Here is a 21,046-nt window from a genome sequence, read left to right as displayed (position 1 = left end):
ATCTCCTCCAAATGGGGAAAAGCTGTATCTGTTCAAGCAGAAGAGTTGTGCTGCCACAGGTTTAGTCCAGAAAAGGTCTTCAGGAGCCTCGTGTTTTCTCCCAAAGCACGTGGGTCAGTGGTGATTACTCATCTGGGCAGAGCAGGGCAGTGATTCAGGCTGCAGTAGTGCATGAGAACAGGCTTCCTGTCAGCAAACCCCAGCATGACCTTCAGCCCGCGGGGACAAGGAACCGGTAATTGGGGCCTGTTTCATATGGACCGACTATTGTGCCGCCCCATCTGGGGGGAGGTGTGTCAAGGGTGTGACCTGCATGGCAACAGGTACGCAATGACCCTGCCCATGACCTGGATTTATTAATGCACTCAGGATTGCGGGTGATGGAAAAACTTAACAAGGGTCAGGGCTTTTGCTCACAAAGGAAGAGGAAGAAGAGACATCAAGGGGACTTGCTAAACTGCCAGAAAATAAATACTAAAACCATTTCAGGAGCTAGTGCTGGAGAAGTCAGCCTGCCGGCTATTACAAGCAACACGTGCTGCCATCTCCTGGCACGGTCCTGGCGGGCTGAACGGGAGGGCCGTGGGGTGCTGCCAGAAGCGCCGTGAGACGCCAGGAGCGGGGCTGTGCTGCTGAGAGCAGCGGATCTGCAGTGTGCTGGGTCCCCAGGTGCTGGCCAGGCTGCCCCTCTGCCCCAACACCACGGTGCTCCCTCGCTGGTCCCAGTTAACGCTGCCAGTTTGTCTGCTGCTCGGCTGCATCCTAGAGATAATGAGTGCCCCAGGCAGTCACAGCCCTCCACGGCATTCTCTGAGGACCTTTATTTGGAATTCTGGTGCCCAGAACCTGCTGTGTGACATGATGCACTCAGGTAACAGCCTATGCCAGCAGCAGCAGAGGACCAGCTGAGAGATGCTGGAGCTGGGTAGGTGGTTCCTGCAGAACTCTCACTGAAACCTGTTCCTGGTGATGCCTAAAGTGGCCACCTAAAAACAGAGACTAGACAAGAATAAGATAATAATAGTAGGTATTTATTTGAAGGGCCTTCAAAGGTACACCCTGGGCAGTCAAAAGGCTACACCCAAGATGGACCTCTGCGTCACGAGTTCTTTACCCTTTTATAAGCTTGGTTCATTTGCATATCAGGGTTAATTCTCCAATTATAACTTTAGGTAATGATGTAATTTCCCCAAGTTTACCCTCCCCCCCCCCCCCCCCCCCTTAAGATTTTAGTTTACACATTTTGGGCCTAGAACAATCTCGGAGTCCTTGGAGAGCAAACTTAGAGAAGTTTGCTATGTCTAACCAGCATGAGAGAACAGCAGCTAACAGGCCACTAGAAACTTCAGAGTTACACACTAGGCAGCACAGGATTTGAAAAATACAGAAGTTAAAACCTAAGGCATCATTCACCCTGACCCAGCTCAGTGTCCAGGCTGGCTGTGTGACTCAGCAGTTATCACAAAAGGAAAGCCAGGGTGATGCCTAGTACACCAGTGCACAGAACGTTTCCACTTAACAGGCGAGCCTGGAGTCAGATTACTCACTGGGAAGTCATCCTGCATCTCCCGGTTGGATCACTAGCACTCAGCCTCCTTGGCGGATGCAGGAGTTTCCTAGCTATTTTGTAGGGAGTGGGAGGAGTATTTTGGCTCTGCTATTTGTTTCGTACAGATGAAGTCTGCTGGGAAACCAGAAAGGCACTGTATTAACTCTGCCATGAATAGCACAAATGACTGGAAAATACATCTAAGATGGTTTTGCAGAGAGGTTCAATGTTACTGTGGTTATCGGGGTCAGAAGGAAGCAGAGATCCCCCAGCCGCACTGCAACCACATGGCCCGGAGCTGGGCAAGGCTGGCAGGGCTCCCATGCACCTCTCCAAGGCTGTTGAGCTGTATTGCTGCTCAGTGCCAATCGTGGCTGGACAGACCTAGGCTACTCCAAAGGTAGAACGTGGTTAGGCACACCCCCTGCTCCTCTGCAGCACTCTGTTGGCCCCTGCCACAGGGCTGGGGAACTGTGTCCAGGAACCTCGCTGCTGCTGGCCTTCTGAGTGTGCACTGCACAAGCATCTGTTCCCTGGCTGCCCTGGCAGCTGGGAGCAGCCTGTAAAAGACAAACTGCTGTCCCCTCTTCTGCACACGCTTTGCCCTGCACTGGTGGAGCTCCACTGCACTAATGCTCATCAGCTGTGAGCGCAGGGGAGCCGGACACACGAAAATGCTACGCCTCTGCAGAAAGGTGCAGGGCCTTATGTGAAACAGGGGTTAGTGAACTACTGTGTAGTAAACCAACCATTTTGGAAAAGGAGTCTTTGCATCTAACACCGCCAAGCATTAACTCATGCATGACATGCCGCGGATGGCTCTAATAATAATTTGGCAGTAATAATTTCTGGTGATGTATAATGGAACGCCCCCTTCCCCCCCCCACTGCGCCCTCAGTTTTACAGGGGTCTGTCTATTCAAATAAGGACTTCAGGCAGGAAGGGGAAGCAGTCCTTCCCCAGCTGCCCACCTTAAAGCCTTTTGTAAAGGTGACCAGCCTTTCTAGAACCAACTCTGCTTTTTTAGTACTGTGATATAAGTTAGTAATTTTTAGTACTGAGATAAAAGCCTGTGAAGGTCCTCCACCCATGAGAAACAAATGAACTAAACCAGGTGGGACTGAGAGCAGTGCCAGACATAGCCAGGTCAGTGATGCCTTTCTTGGAAATGAGACGGTGTGGGAACAGAAACATTTTTTCTGTTTCCAGAGCAATTACAACGGGAGGACTGAAAGACCATTCACCTGCTGCTGAACATGGATATACCTGCTAGGTGAGGTAGCTTTTATCCAGGTGTCATGGCCATGTATCTGTTTCTTGCATATGAGGCAGTGGCCCAGACTCTTCTGTGGTTACTACTTGCTCAGCCTTACAAAACACTGACTCCAGCACACCAGGTAAGTATGGACTTTTGTTTTGTTTTCTTTCTGCGTATTATGTACTACAGAAATGCAACATTCAGGCTCAGTCAGGTAACAAAGAGGAAGACATTCAAAACTGACCATAAAATAAATTGTAGAAAGCAGATTTTATATGACAGTACACATGCAGCTTGCAAAAGAATAAAGACAGTGAACAGATATTAAAACACATTTCCATACAGAGACAGCTTATGCAGCAATTTACAAGTTTAACCTCTGGCTGGAGTACGCAAGCCCTTTAAAGCTGGCATTCAAATTACCACTAGCTTAATCAGCCATACTTACTTAAGTACACAGCAAAATTTAACTTAATGTTTACATTCACTAGCCATCCAATCCAGCATCAAGGCACTTTCCTTGTTGGTACATCTGTTCCTGTGTCGCACACCTCCGCTTACCTGGATGCATATATTGGCACAGCAAACTGGGTGACCAGTAACTTCTTATCCCCAAATAAAAGCAGTTGGTTACTAGACAATCCCTGGCTGTATCAAAGTGTCAGGCTATAAGTGACACTGTAAACAAAACTGGTGTGTTAAAAAAAACACGACAAGTTGACTGGATCCATTACCAAATGTGCTTTGATGATGAAAAATGATGGGTGGTATCAGTTCCCACTCTGCAGAGAATGCACATCGGCCACGCCCGTGATGCCTGGAGAACAGCTGACACTTTAGTCTGAGCAGGAGGATGTGGATGAGGAGCTTTCCAGCCATCAGTCAACGGTTGTGCCATAAGTGTTTCTCATCTATTGTTACAGAAGTGTGCTTCTGCAGAGTAGCAATGACATTATTGCATATATCCCCTTCAGGTTGTTTTTGCAAATAAATACAAGTACTGGCTAAGGCTGCATTCTGGGAGGTGCTTGCTGCCCACCCTCTCTCTGCACTACAGTTAAGAGGCAGGAAAGCAGACAATTGTTGAAATCTGGCCCTTCATTATTATTTTTAGGTTTGTTTTATCAAATCTTGTGGCCTTAGAAACGCATCCTTGTGCATTAAGTCAGCACTGCTTTTATTTTCAAGAATGGCTCAGATTGCACAAGTCCTACAAACGAAGCAACAGTGAAAGCAAATCAAATACACATGAATTTTAGCTTTTGTTTGTTTGTTTTACTAATGCTTTCACTTTAAAGGAAGAGAAATGGGAATTCATGAGTCCAATGCAAAATACTTAATTTCAACCTCCTCCAGACTGTTGTATTTATACCTCCACTTTACTGCAGTTTTCTGGATCAAAAGCAAAGCTGAAGACTTGGGTTGGCTGCAATTCCCTAACACGTGTTTCATGAGAAAAGACTCAACATTTTTATATGAACTTCTCCTGTATAACATTACAAGCAACTCCTGGAACTTAAAATGGCTGTGTGAATCCATCCTTGCAGACAGACAAGAGGTTACAGGGATTAATGAACTCTTACAGTTGATCAGTCAAGAGAACTTTTTAACACAGTTAAAGGAATGCATTCAAATAACAGTTATTCTCAACTACACTCACTGTCTAATGGGGAAAATAAACTAGTGTATTTAGTCCCACTTAATGCACACAAATTACGATGTAAAACGTGTATGTCCTGGAGTGGGGCAGACTATTAACAACCTGACAGTCTTTGGAGTTTCAGATCCCACTGAGAAGTCAATTCCATAGCAGCATATACTGATATGGATCTTGGGTATTTGAGACCTGGCTCTAATTAAACAAGCTCAGTTACTGAATTTAAACCAGCACGGTGATCCCCACATGCTGGGCATACTGACGTAAGTTTTAACCACCTGACAAAGCTCACAAAGGTGAAAGCTCCAAGCCCCACCCAGGTGACAGGGCTTCTCCAGAACCAATGGGATTCAGCCCTTGCATGCAAACTCCCTCATCCCCCCGGGCCAAGGTTTTTTCCAGTTTTTGCCAGGCTCCTGTACCACAGACAAGCAAATACTTGTCATAAACTCTCCAGAACAAAGTTCAAAAAAATTTTTGCTCTGCTGTGCTTGTGCTGCCACATTAAGGCTTAACAGGCAGCTTAGTTTTCTACAGTAGTATGTATGAAACAATCCCAACAATTTTGCTACAGCGGGAGAGGCTATTCCTAGACTATCTGCCCTTGAAGTGAGCCAATACACTCCAGAAAACAATACCAATCATCTCCTGGTCTAACAGAACCACCACAATAGAACTACAAAGGTAATATATTCACTTCTCTTGTAAACAGAGGAGCATTAGCCAGCTTGCATTTAAGAGGTTTTTCAAATATGCTAATATATTTCTCCTAGCCTCCCTTCCCTACCACCAAATTAACAGTTCTTACAACTATTCTTCCACCTGTACCTGAAAAATTCCAGTCCAGGAAATCAAGCTGGACATGAAAGTGTCTATACTGAAATGTGACTTTAATAATGCCTTTGTTACATGCACCAATAGCTATTGGTGAACGGGGGGGGGGAATGGGGGAGGGAGAAAACTTTTTCTTTAGTTACTGTGTTAGGGCCAAGCTCAGAAAATTTCAGTGGATTGATGTAATCACACTACAGATACCCTTAAAAACCTGTATGCAACTGTTTGACACAATTAGATTCTTACTGTCCAAAGTAGAAAAAATCTTGTTAAACCCTGAACACTGCATGATATATTTGGCACATAGGTTTATGAACTAGCTGTAAACCTGTTATTTGTATGTACTGTGGCTTCTACAAGCTGTTCACCCACGAGGAGCTCCTGCTTAGTCTTTAGTATTTCAGCCCTAGATAAATGCACTATCTCAAAAGAGAGCATGTCACTGCTAGCCAGCCAGAACTCTCTCTAGGCTCCACTCCTGCACAATTCTGTGAGTTTACTACCACTGGCCCATAAACAACAATGAAAGATGCCAGAAGTGACAGACCAGAACTCTTGCTAGCACACACTTTAAAAATCAGAATCTCTTTAAGCTGTTTAACATTAGTTAAGTCCTGAATGGTCCATGATTAACAGCAACTGAGAAGAAAACGCCTCCCCTTTACAGAAAAGCAAGTAGCAACTTAAGGAATAACTGACATTCTCCCTCAAGTAACATATGCTATCAAAAGTTAGTATTACTGAATCACAAGAACATAATTAAAAAAAAAATCATCAGCATGTTTTTGAAAACATCCAGACCTTTGCAGCAATGTTTAGACTATGTAGCCAGGTTGTGGCCTACAATATTTCAGAGATGAGAAGATGGATTAAATGCACGTGGCTGCTGGGCAGTTCTAATAAGCATGCACACTGCTCAACAGACACCTTCCCTTCTACTTGTGGTTTCTACAGTCACTATGAAGTTTGCATAGAGAAGATAACCCATCCCCCACTAAGTAACTGCTATTTTTTCCAAGAGGAATACATTCTGAAAAAGGAATGCTCCCTCAACCTGTGAAAAATGAAAGATGGTCTCTGCTGTCTCATGTCAGCATAGTTTTCATTATGCCTTTGACCTCTGGGAGGGAGTTTGAAGGTGCTGAGGTGCAGTGGGGTGAAAAGGAAGAGGACTGATCTGAAGAGAGATGTAATTATAGTAAACTGCAACATGGCCTTTTAGTTTTTTTAAAAAAGTGCTTAGATACAGAAAAATACTGTCAGGAGAAAGGAACTGTGGAATACTGAAATGTTATTAAAGATTCTGCATTCTTTATCTGTTTAAATATTCCAGACTTCAAGAGGTAATATTACGAATTACTCTTGCACTTAATTTCTTTGTAACAAAAGCAGAAGACACGTGGACATTTACATGTATACCCATCCTTCCATGCAAGCTTGCAGACAAGGACAAGGGAAGATGAAATGATACTGACACCTGCCATTCAAGGGCTTTTAGCAAGTGCTCTGCAGAACGGCAGTACCAGAGGTCACAGCACAAAAGGTTTCAGGTGGTCTTCAATACATAGTTACTTTGCTGAAGGAGAAATAAAACACTTGTTTTAGTCTCACAAAACAGCATTTAGTGTTTTGAAATGAAGTTTTAGTAGTGTCAGATTAGAAAGCTGACTAGCCTGTATTAGATTTAAAATTAATTAAAAAAAAAAATCTTTACGAGTGCCCTAACATTTCTGGTTATCATTGGAGAAGGTGTTATTGTAATGCCATTTAATTTTTGTTAAAGCACTGGCAGAGGAAGTTTCCAAGAAATGTAGCTTCTTCAAAAAAATGTGAACTGTTTGACCAGGAAAAAGTGAGGCATTAAGAAAAAAAATATGGAATTTTAACAACCACTTAAGTGTTTTTTGTGGCTCATGATTGCTAACAGATACATACTACCAGCAAAGTTCAAATTCAGCATACAGGTTTTGGTTTTAGTTCCAAGAGTGTCAATGACTTCAATGCTTTGGCTGCTTTCAGGTTCAAGGATGTCCTGCAGTATTAGCAGTGAGGTTAGAGCACACTAATAGCTGCAGCCTGTCAAGAGGAAGGTCGTATTCCCTTTCTCCTGAGTACTTAGAAAAATGGTAAAAGCTTACAGCTTGTTACTTGAGCTGTACACAGCAAAGGTGCACTTATTAAACAAAGGCATAATATGACCACAGAAGTTTCATATAATCAGACAGTGATTGGAGCACAAAGCCTTTAAATAACTTCTGACCTGTGCTGTCCTCTGATTTCCAAACTTTTGAATATGAGACTGAATTGCTGTGCGTCAAGTTGCAAGGCACATATTTTAGGCCAAATTACTCCATAGTTCATGTGTACACATATCTAAATATAGGTAAAGTATCAATTACTATAGTAGCAGATTCAGATTCAAGCAATCTTTGTGTTTTCCTATTTGTACACCATAGCAAGTTCTATTTAATTTTTATAGTTTTTAAACAGGGATGAACATGACTTGCAGGTCTGGTAAGCTGAAAACTGAGGCACTGGGCCACGTCAAAATTCAGTAAGTCAATCAAGTTATTGGAAAGTGTATCACACAAATATTCTTCCATGTCAGAATACTGAGCTTCAGTCTTTCTTTTGCACAAAGCTACACTGTGCAACTAAAGCTGGCTTTTTAGGCTTGTACACTGTCACCTGTCGAAGTATTTCTTCTAGGCTGATGCAGGTATTTAAAACTTGCCCTTTTCAGTCAGTGAAATTCTGTTATAAAAAGACACGAAACCCTCAATGTAGCACAAAGGCTCGTTCAGCTATCCAGATGTAAGATTTTATGTAGTGCATAAAAGTAAATCTCCTGTAGGTCTGGACTGGAAATTTTCCACAAAAACAGTCCTTTTTGTATTTTGTCAAATTAGTCTTCACTTAATTTCAGTATTTCTATCTGCAGTCAGATAAAAATACCTAGCTTACTTTATCAGAAACACAGGGGAACATGTGAACAGGCACTAATGAAGGCCTAAACAGAGCCAGTCTTTTCTCACTGAGGCATATAGCCCCCTTGTCTCACAGTCTGTGGGAGGTAACTTTTTGGCATGTCATCACCTGACAGTGGATTTTCTTCCACTGTTTCAGGTCTCACAGTTTGTCCTTCAGTACATGCCTGTAAAATATTTGATAGAGCAGCTTCCTGGGTATTTTTTGCCATCCCAAGGCCCAATGGCTGTGAACTCTGACCTGAGACCTGCAGTTGAACAAATCCAACAAGATCTCCCTCACTAGCATGAGTAATTTGCTTTGCTCTTTCAAAGCATGGCCTGTCTATGTTGTTTTCATCCTGACCACCATTCTGTCTGAAATACTGCTGCCTCTGAGCTGCACTGTCAGCTCCTCCAGCGTGATCCTCTGATCTCTCTTCTGAATCTAGCAGTGGCTGAGTTGACTCAGACCTTGAAAAGACTTGCACAGGTGTCTGGTCTCTGTAGCCATTAAGTACTACAGTTGAATACTGTACAGTGCTCGAAGTGTTCTGTGTTGTTTCGCCTTCATCACTGTCAGAGACGCTTTGCCTAGGAGAAGACATGCACGAGGATCCTCCAATACCACTGCTGTGCCCTTCTGAAGTACTCTTTTCTTTTTTAAGCAAGTCAAAGGGTTTTAGATCTTGTTCTGAAAAAGACTTCTTGTCGTCAGCTTCTATTTCTACGACGCTTACATCTGTAAAGCTGCCTTCTGGGTACATCTGATTTTTGGAGTTAAAGTTATGCTGAAAGAAAGAGATGCATGTTGCCTAAGAGGAAGGTTATATTAAAAATCAAAATCCTCATTAAATACATTAATTTTTGTTCTGTAATGCCAGTTTCTTCATATACGTTTTCTCTTTACTAAGTCTGGCAATATCTCCAAAGCATGTGTTAAAAAATGAAGGATACAGCTTTGTTTCCAATACAGAGTCTTAATTATGCAACTATTCTAAAATCGTAGTGGATGTGTGAGCAAGTCTTTGCTCTCATTTAATTATTCTAATGAGCTGTAAACATAGAAGCATTTGCTGTGCAGCACAGGAACATTCTATACTGAGAATCACACATTACTTCAAATAATGTATTCAACATCAGAATACTTCTTCACAGAAATTAGCCACAATTTCTTGAACAGAATTTGCCTGGTCATTCACCCCATGTGCAGCATAAATGTTGCTGCCATCTTCTCATTCATGACTGAACTGTGCAAACAAGTCACTTCAAGGTTTTAAGAATGGGAATCAAGAATTGTTTACTTAATCCTGATTTCCCATGAGTGAGCAAAGAAATGAGTACTTGACTCTTCCACCTAGTAAACTGAATCTAACTCACAAATGTAAAGCCCATGCTAGACCGTCAATTTGTGGTAAGAGCCATGCATTTCTAACACTGAAGCTACAGATACAATACAGTGTTCTAACCATATTCTATCACAATGTCAATGAAACTTAATATTCAGGTTTTTCCTTGAAATCCGTGTGTGCTAGAAGACAGAAGACTCCCACCCGTTAGTTTGACTGAAACCTTGCAGACTAGGAAGATACAGGATGCAGAAAGGTGAGTATTACCTTAGCTGGAACTTGGGGAGACCACTGAGCAATGTTACTCTTGGACGGATCAGGTACGATAGGCCAGATATGTTTTTTAATTCTGTAAAGGATTAAAAATGGAATTAAGTCACAAGATGCACTCCCCAAATTCCCTGTTCATAGCAACAGAATCCAGGACACCACTCCCTTACATAGCAATTTTGCATTCCAAATAAGAATGCTTCCTGGGCTACGTTTCATCTTTGTATGAGGCTGTACTACTTAGCAAAACACAGCACTGCACTCAACTCCTCCACACATTAGATGTAGCTATGAATGTAAAGCAAAACAACAAACGGTAACAGTTAGTGAGAGATTTTCAAATTTATAGCACTCTAGAACCTATAGAGCTATTACTTAGGTAGAATTTATGATGCATACCAGTATGAAAATACAATCCTGCTTCTTTTTAAATAACTATGAATACCAAAGGTCAAAATCTAAGCTAACCTCACAGTTGAAGTGAAAATATTTGGAAGAAAAACTTGCTTTGGAATTCTTAAGAACACACTGTTACTTAAAACCAGAAGCTTCTGTTGATACATCACCTCCAACCAAACCAGATTTGAAACTGATGCACCTATATTGCTCTTTATAAACAGACCCCAGCAACAGTTCCTCTGTAGGACAACTCTGAAGAACAATGCAAGATGGGCTTTCCAACTGATATACATTAAGAACTAATTTTAGGAGCAGCAGGGAGGTCAGAAGGAAAAGGGCAAAAAATGCTGTCTTTAATTAGAAGGAAAGGATAGTTGACATGGGACATAGGAGAGGGGCTATGCCTTGCCAAGAGAAACACTGCAGCAATGACATCTTTATTAAAGCCACAGACAACAGCTTTTGGGTGGGGGACCAGGAGGAGGCAGGCTGCTTCCCAGCAGACAATGAACAGGCACAGAGCTACTGGAGATCAAGGTGTCTCCCTAATTTTTTACGGTCATGAAGCTTAACGTTTGTTAATGCTGTAATTAAATGGCCCAAATGCAGCAAAGAGATCTCCTGTGCTTCACAAACTAGAGACCATCATTCCACTCACAGGATGACTAAGAAACACAGACAATATATCCTGATCAAAAGCTAACAAAGCTACTCCTAACTATGCTCAGAAAGAAAAGCACATTTTCTTGCAGGATTGAATCATGGAACATTTAGTGTGTGTATAATTAACAGCAAGAAATTAGTGTCAGAAGAGGCTCTGATTTCTCAAGGAAAACACAGAAGTTTTTAAAACCAATCACTACATGCATGTTTTAACTTTTTTTCTGATCTAACTGCAGAATACTTAACTGGTCTGTTATAAATTACTGACATTTCTTTTATGCTGAGAAATGTAAGAGAAGGAGTTCATTTGTACTTACAAGTCACGTTTGTTGAAGCAAAACAGAACTCCAAGGAGCACAATCAACAGGAATGCTAGACACACAGGTACAACTATGGCTTCAATTTCTCCTTTTCCTGAAGGAGGTGAAAAGAAGCAGTTATAGCCCACTCTGGCATTTAAGGAACTCAGCAGCAGTACATATTTCCAAAGGGTCAGGGAGAACCTGAAACTGAAGCACCTCAATGCTCAGTCTCAAAGCTTTACATTCAGAAGAACCCTTTCACCATATAAAAACATGAAAAGCTCTGTCCTGACAATCTAGTGCCTTGCATCAACAAAAAATACGGGTTGATCTAGAAGTTGCAATATTGACAGAGCAAATAATTTTGTAGCTTGGGCAGGTATGACAGTAACATCTCTGTAAATTCATCTGCTGCCCAGGTATTTCAGTGCCCTGATAGCTGTCATAACGTGGTCATGGTCAAAAAAGTAAACAAAGTCACTACTCGTCCATCAGTTTATTCTGTACATGAAGATCTCCTCTGCCTGCAAACATCAAAGTTTGCATTATTGTTAGGTATTCCTTCCAATGTTATACACGCTCTTAAGTAAACCTTACAGAATGCTTAGGGAAGAGCAACACTATACAGAAAAAAAGCCTCTGCTAAATTTAAGTAGAGCATCTTCCACAATTAAATTCAGTTAGTAATGTTGTTCTTACCCTTACATATAAGAAGCACTCTAAAGCTGAACATAACAATAAATTAAACTATTCAAAATGAGTCTCTGTAAAGAGCTGTAGCAAATTTTCATAGTGATACGAAAGAATGTGGAAGGGCTGTGAGAATGGTATATGCTGACTGGTACCTACATCAACAGATCAAGATACAAGCACAGCTCTCTACAGCTTCTTTAGGACACCTTATCAGGATTAAAACAAAAACTCTGACTAGGGGTAGGTGCCACTGGACACCAGAAGAGACAAGGGCACTGAGTAAATCCTCATGACTCATGAAAAGTCAGGGCAAAACAATATTATAACCTAAAGTATACACAAACCACATCCAAAACGGCATGCTTAATAACATAAATTAATGAGGTTTGCAGAGGATATCTTGTTCTCTATATAATCAGAAAAATCCTGACTGAACTATCTCTTTGTGAATGAGCACTAGACAAGCCACCCGGGTATCATGCAGATTGCAAGCGGACTGAAACTTTAAAATCAAATCACCTTCCTCTCCTAAGACATCTTGCACAGAGCCCTGCTGTATTGTTGCAACATTAATTCCTACTTCTACCAATTGTGCCTTACCAAATTTTTGTGTAGTAAACGTGAAATCGGGACCAGTCCTGCTTCCATTATCTGTGGATGCCATCATCCGCACAGTATACAGCGTGTCGCTGGTTAGAGAGGAAAGGGTATACTCTGTCTTGGAAGGATCCACTGTCACAACTAAAGAGATGAAGAAATTTACACTAGTTTTCTGTACAATTTATTACATCTCCACAAAACCAGCAACATTAAGACATCACATCAGATGTGAAAGGTAGTTTTAATACAATGCATAGCAGATGGAAAATATAACAGCCCAAGACTACAAACTCATACAAGAAATGCTGAGATCCATTTGTTTCTGTTTAATTTAGTCTCTTTCTATATTTAATTTCCTATGAGATTTTTTCCCCCGGAATGCACCTACAAACTAAACTGGCAGTATAATCGAAGCTTAAAGGTGTCTAGTAAGGCAAATACACAGCACTAATGAGAAACTGCTAGTACTGACTAGAATAAAAACATGGTAAGGAATAGTAAGACATAGGTATACGCAAGTACCTGTCCCTTGCAATTTAAGCAAATCTAAAAATTAAAGTTTTGATAGTGCCAGCTCCCTGTAGTATGCCTGCAGGTCATACACACTATTGAAAACTAAGATGCACTTAAAACAAAATGATCTACATCAGTACTATACTGACCTACAGCTCCAAGAGGATTAAAAAACTCCTCCCCACTTCCTTTTTTTAAGGTTTTATCCTGGTTAAATGCAGTCAACTCCTTTTGTATCTTGAACAGTCTGCCATAATCTTGACTACCACCATCTCATTCTATATTTAGATAGCAATATGGGAGCACAAGAATCAAAGATCAGCTTTCACAAACTAAACTCAGTACCCTGCTACACACAGACTGAATGTTCTGAATTCTTTACTAGGGACTTTCTGTTCTATATGGAGGAGAATTAAGGCTCAGACACCAGCTTTATGTTCTCAGAACAGATTGTCAGCTATAACTGATTCTGTGTATTTTTTCAGGAACAAATATTAGGAAGGAGACAGATGAAACACTTCAATTACACAAAACACTTCTCCGTTTTCTGGTACCTGTTTCATTTCCATCAATAGTTTTGTAAAGTATTGTGTAGTTTCGGATAAATCCATTTTGTTCCTCAACTGTGAGATGGTTCCATGTCAAAACAGCTTCAGCTTTTCCTACTTTTTTTGTCTGAACAGTAGGTCCTTTTGAAGGACCTGTAATGGGAGATGAAGATTAGTTTTTGCTTGGCAACCTTGCATTCACAGAAGCAGCATATTAACAAGCACTGAACTGTTCTAGCATAAAAGCTTCAATGGAATAGTTTGACTAATTCATCTGGAAAGCACTGTTTCCAGACAACATAAAAACTACAAAGATATTTTAAAAAAGAAACATTCAGGAAAATAGATATGAAAAGAATAATCAGCAGGTTGTGGGAAACCTTCAACTTAAGTCTTGATTCACACTTGGAATTTAAAATAAATCTGCATATAAATATCATTATTATATATTATAAATATATATTAATATATTTTATGTTACAATAGCTCTTTGGTTTTGCAACTCTTTCTGCAAACATCTCTTGTCTGTTTCTTTTTGAAACTCTAATTGCAGGAATTAGGCAAACCAAAAGCTGTACTTCTCCCTCTTTGCTTCTGCTGGATATCAGCTTTGCAGCTACTATTTGCTGCTTTTAGAGCTACTAAAGTGCTGGATTGCCCGTGCTGCCTCTCTAGGCTGCCCGAGGCTTTCTAAGGCATTGAACTACGAGCCTAGCAGGTAAAAAGCTATATTTCCACAATTATATACTATAAATATATCATTAAAATAACAAATTCATGTCTAATTATCTGGTAAAGGTTGGAAAAACAAAGAGCCAGTCACAGACATCTGTTTAGCTCCCAAACACTGTAAAAAAGCAGAATGGATGATAACAGAAGGGAAAAAGATTAATGATGTCACCCGACTCTCAAGTATTAAACCATTTTTCATTACACAGTCCACATTAAAGCACGTTTCTTTTATTTTTTTGTCAAAAAGCACAGTATGTGCTTCAAGGTGATGATTTTGTACTTACGATCTTGCTTAAGATAAGCCTTCACAGACTCTCCACTTCCCTGACCATCAGCATACAGAGGGTACACGGTTATCAAGTAACACTTGAAAGGCTTTATACCTAATAAAAGGAATTTAAAAGGTGTTGTTTCACAGACAGTCAAATTGCTCACCATCCTTCTCATTTACTTTAGATATAGGCTTGTGAGTTCTGGTAGTTTAACTAGGTGCACTTGTATCTAATGCAGCTGAGTATTTTCTAGAGCTCATTGATATACTGCTCCAAAATATTAACTAAAGGAACAATAAAATGGTTCACACTGAAATCTAAAATTTAATAAAAAGACTTCAGAGAAGTCAGGGTGGTTTTTTCCAATTTATTTTAAATAAAAAGCCTTTATTTGTCTGTAGCATGAACTCCCAAAATTATTGATTTCAGAGACTGATCATAATCTCAAAAGAACAGTAAAGCTGATCAAGTTGCACTGTTTGAACTGAGTGACCAAAGATCTTGATTTTGAAAGAACTCAGCCTTTTCACTATTTTCATGGCTTCCAAGAATGACAAGACTAAAACCAAAATGCAGATAAACCCCTTGTTGTTACATAATATATGTTTCAAAATGCAAGATCAGATATAGTTGTATATTTGACAAAAATATACAAATACTTCTGCAGACTCATAATAAACTACTTGAAACCCTCAGCATTAAACACCTGTAATACCATAAAATTCTAATCACCATGAGGCTGTTCCTCATCTTCAGAATACTAAGCAGGTTTTTAGAGTGTCCTACAAACTGTACATAGATTTATGAGCTAAATACCTTTTAAGTCTATTCCTTGAACATCTCCTAGTGCAATCTGCCACTCTATGATGCAGTCTGAGCTGCTGGACACCAGACACCATTCGATCACATATTTAAGAACGTAACTGTTAGGAGCAGTCCACCCTACCCACAACTTGTCATGTTTAGGTAATGTTCTAAGATTCTTCACAGGAGCTGTAATGAAAGAAAATAAAAAAGTGATCAATATTGACAGTTCTTCCACTAGATATTCATGATAGGAGCTGTTCTGGCAAATGTTGATACTTTTGGGTTATTGTAATGGCAGCAACTTGACAGAACCTACATAATTGTAAATGCCATCTTCTGACATTTGGAGGTTTACACTTGAATCTTTGTATCAGAGATCCAAAAAGCCCTATTAGGCTATTCAAAAACCGGAAGTTAGACTCAGCTTCGCTATTCTTATAGACACTATGTTCCTTTCTTCCAAAAGAAGGGTCTATTTCAAGAGAGAAATCAGACTTAGAATGGGAATTTACAAGTGTATCAAACAGTCACATTCAAGTACCTTACTGAGTACTTATACCTGATGTATAGTGTGTGTATATATAAGTAGATAGCATATATAACGTCCAGGTCACAGCTGGATAAACACATCCTGTGGTGGGTGAGCAACTGGCTCAGGGGTCAGGCACTAAAGGTTACAGTGATTGGGGTGACATCAGACTGGGGACCTGTCACTGGAGGGGTGCTTGTGCTCTTCACCATCTTCATAAATGACTTAGACTCAGGACCGGAAGGGACACTAAGCAAGTTTCCAGATGATACAAAACTGGGAGGAGCTGTTGACTCCCTCCCAGGCACAAGTTAGAGAGACGGGCATTCACCAACCATATGAAGGTCAGTCAACAAGGGAAAGTTCAGAATTCTGCACCTGGGATGGGACAACCCTGGATGTATGGACAGACTGGGGAGTGAGGGGCTGGAGAGCAGTGCCATGGAAAGGGCCCTGGGGGTCCTGGTCAGTGGCAAGTTGAACATGAGGCAGCAGTGCCCTGGCAGCCAGGAGGGCCAAGCGTGTCCTGGGGGGCATCAGGCACAGCATCGCCAGCCGGGCAAGGGAGGGGATTGTCCCCTCTGCTCTGCACTGGGGCGGCCTCACCTCCAGTGCTGGGGCAGCTTTGGGTGCTGCAGTATAATAAAGTTATTAAACTGTTAGAGAGCATCCAAAGGAGGGCAACAAAGATGGTGAAAAGCCTTGAGGTGAAGTTGTATGAGGAGCAACTGAGGTCATTTGTTCTGTTCAGCCTGGAGGAGACTGAGGGGAATCCTCATTGCAGTCTGCAACTTTCTCGTGAGGGGAAGTGGAGGAGCAGGCACCGATCTCTGATCTGTGGTGACCAGTGACATGACCCAAGGGAATGGCCTGAAGTTGTGTCAGGAGAGATTTGGGTTGGATATTAGGAAAAGGTTCTTCACCCAGAGGGTGGCTGGGCACAGGGACAGGCTCTTCAGGGCAGTGGTCACAGCACCAAGCCTGACAGAGTTCAAGAAGCATTTGGACAATGCTCTTGGGCACATGGTGTGACTCTTGGGGTGTCCTGTGCAGGACCAGGAGCTGGGACTTTGAGATACTTGTGTGTCCCTTCCAACTCAGCTAATTCTGTAATACATATTACATGTACACCTTACTGAGTACTTCCTCCTGGCTGCAGTACTACTTTGCTTGAATTATACCCTTAACTTACTAATCTAATAGTTTTAGAACTGGTGGGTCTCCCTTGCTGTTTACCTGCATCTGTCCATATATTTATTTTTTTGCTTCCTATCCTGGCAGTGACCATATTGCGAAAATATGGGAGCACAGGACTCACAAATCAGCTTTCACAAACTAAACTCAGTACCCTGCTACACACAGACTGAATGTTCTGAATTCTTTACTAGGGACTTTCTGTTCTATATGGAGGAGAATTAAGGCTCAGACACCAGCTTTATGTTCTCAGAACAGATTGTCAGCTATAACTGATTCTGTGTATTTTTTCAGGAACAAATATTAGGAAGGAGACATATGAGGAGAAATATTAGGAGATTGTCTAAGAAAAGGCTGGAAATAAGGATAAACCAGCATGTACTTACTATTATTGCATAATGAAAAGAACATAATAAAAAACATGAACAGTAAGGAAATAGTGGAAGCAGATGACAAAACAACCAGGTAAGATACTGAAAATGTGGGAGAGTGAGACTGGGACAAAGAAAGAAAGGAGTGGGAATGAGATCAGGAAATTAAAGGAGGAATGGCAGAATGGTATATACATAATTATATACCAACCCTTTGATATTTTTTAAGAAATACAGAAAAATGCCTACTATGCTAAGAAAAGAAACAATAGGGAATATAGTACACAGAAGCGCTAAGAATCAAAAACCAGCAAAACAACACACATCTTCAAATGACTCTGTGAGTACACAAATCCACACATTCCCTGGTACACAAATAGCAGAATAGTTACAAAGGCATAAGACTGTAGATAATTCCATAATACTTTAATTAGGTGCCCATGTAAAAGGTATTATTGTACAACATTGAAGATTTCTTATAAAAAAGGCCATGTAGATATATTTGACAGTGACATTACTAGGACACTCACCTTTTGAATTACTTTCTGGGATAAGCAGAACTGATGGAGGAGATGCCCCAACACTGTTACGAGCAATCAGAGTCACTTCGTAAGTTCCTTTCGGCAGCTGTAATGTATGGTTGGTGCTGGTAACATTGTATTTCTTCAGTGGACTGGAAAGAGATGATTTATCTCTGACAGTCACTTCATACTGCAAGATTACTCCATTGGCTTCAAATGGCTTCAGTGCCTGTCAGAAACACATCTTTGATTGAGCTGATACCGAATATATGTGACGTAACTCTTACTGTCCTTAAGGCACAATTAAAAAATAAGAGAACAAGACAAGTTCCATAGACCTGCATATTTAAGAAAAGCATAAATAACCTGTGCTCATTTCTATAAATCAGTAACTTCCAAAGCTTATTTCTGGTTTAACTACTCCTTTTCTTCGATCATACCTAGTGATTTCATAAAAGCTATTCTGTGAGGATTGCAAAACTTGTTGATAAAACCTCTGTTTTATGTGACTTTACAACACAATGACATAAAAGGAATCTCACATCTTTGGTCGTGTTAACGTGACAAATATGAGTTTATGGACCAAAAGAAAGGAGGGGGTGGGGAGTGACCATAATTATATTCCCCTTCTCAGCTGAACTTATCATCCAATTGGACACTGCAGCCTTACTGCACACAAACGTGGACTGCTGTTTTTAACAACCCTGGCCTCTGCAGTATCTCAAGGCTTAATGGATTTTGTAGCTGGGCTATCTATCGCTGTCCTGACAGTGTTGCCACGTTTTAGGTTACAGCAAAAGGCATGACATGAAGGTATGCATTGTTCAAGTGGCAGCTCCAAATCCACAGAAGGACAACAAATGAGGAATCTGAAAGTGTATTCTGTGTATTTTAGGGCACAGATGAGCATCAGTTAAATGATGCCCTTTACATCTGTACATTTAATTTTCCATAACTAATTAGTATAATAAGAATACTAAAGTCAATTCTCACCTCAAAAAAAGCTATACTATCTCTCAAGGCTGTTGGGTAGATTTTTCGACTTAAAACTCATGCTTCTAAAAGAATGCTCAACTCCTGCAAATTAGTTTTACCTTCCACATTAGATGCACAGTCCAGGAAGCTGGTGAGTGAGATGCATCAATGATCCTCCATATGGGTGGTCCTTTAGATGGTTCTGATGAAACAAACAATGCTTAATAGTAGAAATATTTTTATTTAATCTGTTTTAATTCATCTGTTGATTATCACTATATGCTTACTTTCTTTAAGGAAATAAAAGCATATTAAAAAGCATTTCCTTACTTTCTCGATGAAAATAATGCTTGGCATATTAAGTGGAAAAATCTCCTGAAGAGATGAGCAAGACACCAGTTCTGCTTTAAGTATACAGTAGTAAAACAAGTACGAGTCACAATGGTGCACATCTGCAAGATTAGGCTGAAGTTGACAATGCTGAATGAGGCATGATCACACCTACAGTATGCAGCCTGCATCCAGACGCACAGCCCTGCATACCTACACCCTGCAAACTTTGCTACAGTCTGTATCCAACACTGTTCCTACCCATCAATATCGAGTCACCTAAAAAAACGAAAGTGCACAAGAGTTAACAAGGAGACAAATGTCTCCTGGCAGTAAGACTCCCTGATTCTAAAAGGGTAACGGAACTGCAGTACTTTTGTACTACAGTACGTTTTGGCATCCATACTACAAAAAAAGTGGTATTTCCACAACAAATTCCATTTCAAAGTAAAATGAACCTACCTTACAATATTTCAAAGTAGAATGAACCAACCAATACTACACTACACAAAGCAATAAAAAGTGGCCAATCTTTTGTGAGGGTCTTAGCCCCAAGAGAAAGTTGATCTTAAAATGAATTATATCTTTAATGCTATAAGACTCTTTTTTCTCAGAGTTCTTTCATAGCATTTAGTGTATTAATCATTATGAGGTTTTGGCTTTTAACCTCAAACACCCCTCAGTACCAAGTACACAGCTTGCCCCTCATCTTTTACGCTTTACATTGTAAGAGGAGAACTAGGAATTGAGGCAAAGGGAGCTCTTTTACTCATTTGAGTACCTGAATTTGATTCACATGAAAGAGAAGCAATTGTACATCTTGCCTAATAGAGATCATGAATCTAATGTGATCTGCCTGACCACATTTGCTACTGTAACAGCTTTGTTCTGAGGCTGAAGTAAGACATAGGTACTTAATATTAGCAGTATTTTTGCAAAGCCAGTCACCACAGCAGAACAGCAATGCAACCTAAATAGGTAGGCAGTCCTGAAACCATCATTGCTCAGCCTGAGACAGAAAACACAGAAAATGAAGCTATACTATCATTAGGACTTGAAAAGCAGAGACAAGAATATTGACATATTTTACAATATCTATACAATACCAAAGAAAGTAAATTTTGCACAGAACTAAAGCAATGCCATTATGCATAAAAATTCCACTTTGTTTAAACAAAAACTACAACAATCTCTCTTATTTCTTATCTAAGATGACAAATGAACTCAATCAGGATAAAAAAAGGAAGAATTTCCAATCTGTTTTAACAATGGAACCTGCACTGGTTTAACTTGATGTGCTCTGAAAGGCTGCAGTGAACAGACTGCTCAGAAAATACATGCCTTGCAAGGTACTATGGGACACACAGGATATTACAGAGACAACACCACAAAGATGCAAGCAGGAAAAACTGAAGCACATTTAAAAACCAGAAAAATACCAAGCAGCTTGGCACTGAAGTCAAACAGCTATCACAAAGTATTCACTGCAATTGGACGCAAGAATAGATTCCCTACTAAGTATTAAGTGCATAACACTGGCTCCCTATTGGGTAGCATCAGCATAAGCCAGAAACAAAACCAACCTTGCAGGCTATCAAAGTGGAAAAGAAATGAAAATTAATACATTGGTAAAACTTAAAACTAAACCAGAATGTCTTATTTACATGCTTTAGTGCATAAGAGGCTACACTTACCAGATGTACATTACTTTATA

The 21,046-nt window shown here is 40.5% G+C and overlaps 1 protein-coding gene across 1 annotated transcript in view; it reads right to left on the bottom strand.

Moving 5' to 3' along the window:
- Window positions 1–2,947: 2,947 nt before the first annotated feature.
- The window catches only part of IL6ST (interleukin 6 cytokine family signal transducer), a 33,086-nt gene continuing 14,987 nt past the window's right edge, over window positions 2,948–21,046 (bottom strand). The window contains exons 8-16 of the mRNA XM_039566701.1: window positions 19,122–19,204; window positions 18,037–18,256; window positions 15,422–15,598; window positions 14,618–14,716; window positions 13,608–13,754; window positions 12,541–12,681; window positions 11,263–11,359; window positions 9,881–9,962; window positions 2,948–9,055 (exon numbers count right to left, since the gene is read on the bottom strand). Coding sequence (XP_039422635.1) covers window positions 8,330–9,055; window positions 9,881–9,962; window positions 11,263–11,359; window positions 12,541–12,681; window positions 13,608–13,754; window positions 14,618–14,716; window positions 15,422–15,598; window positions 18,037–18,256; window positions 19,122–19,204 — 1,772 coding nt within the window. The 3' untranslated portion in view covers window positions 2,948–8,329. The remainder of the gene's footprint in view (window positions 9,056–9,880; window positions 9,963–11,262; window positions 11,360–12,540; window positions 12,682–13,607; window positions 13,755–14,617; window positions 14,717–15,421; window positions 15,599–18,036; window positions 18,257–19,121; window positions 19,205–21,046) is intronic.

The sequence above is a fragment of the Corvus cornix genome, chromosome Z, assembly GCF_000738735.6.
Source record: "Corvus cornix cornix isolate S_Up_H32 chromosome Z, ASM73873v5, whole genome shotgun sequence".
Taxonomy (NCBI): domain Eukaryota; kingdom Metazoa; phylum Chordata; class Aves; order Passeriformes; family Corvidae; genus Corvus; species Corvus cornix.
Note: the sequence above shows the minus strand (reverse complement) of the source record. Positions and strands in the feature narration are given on the sequence as shown.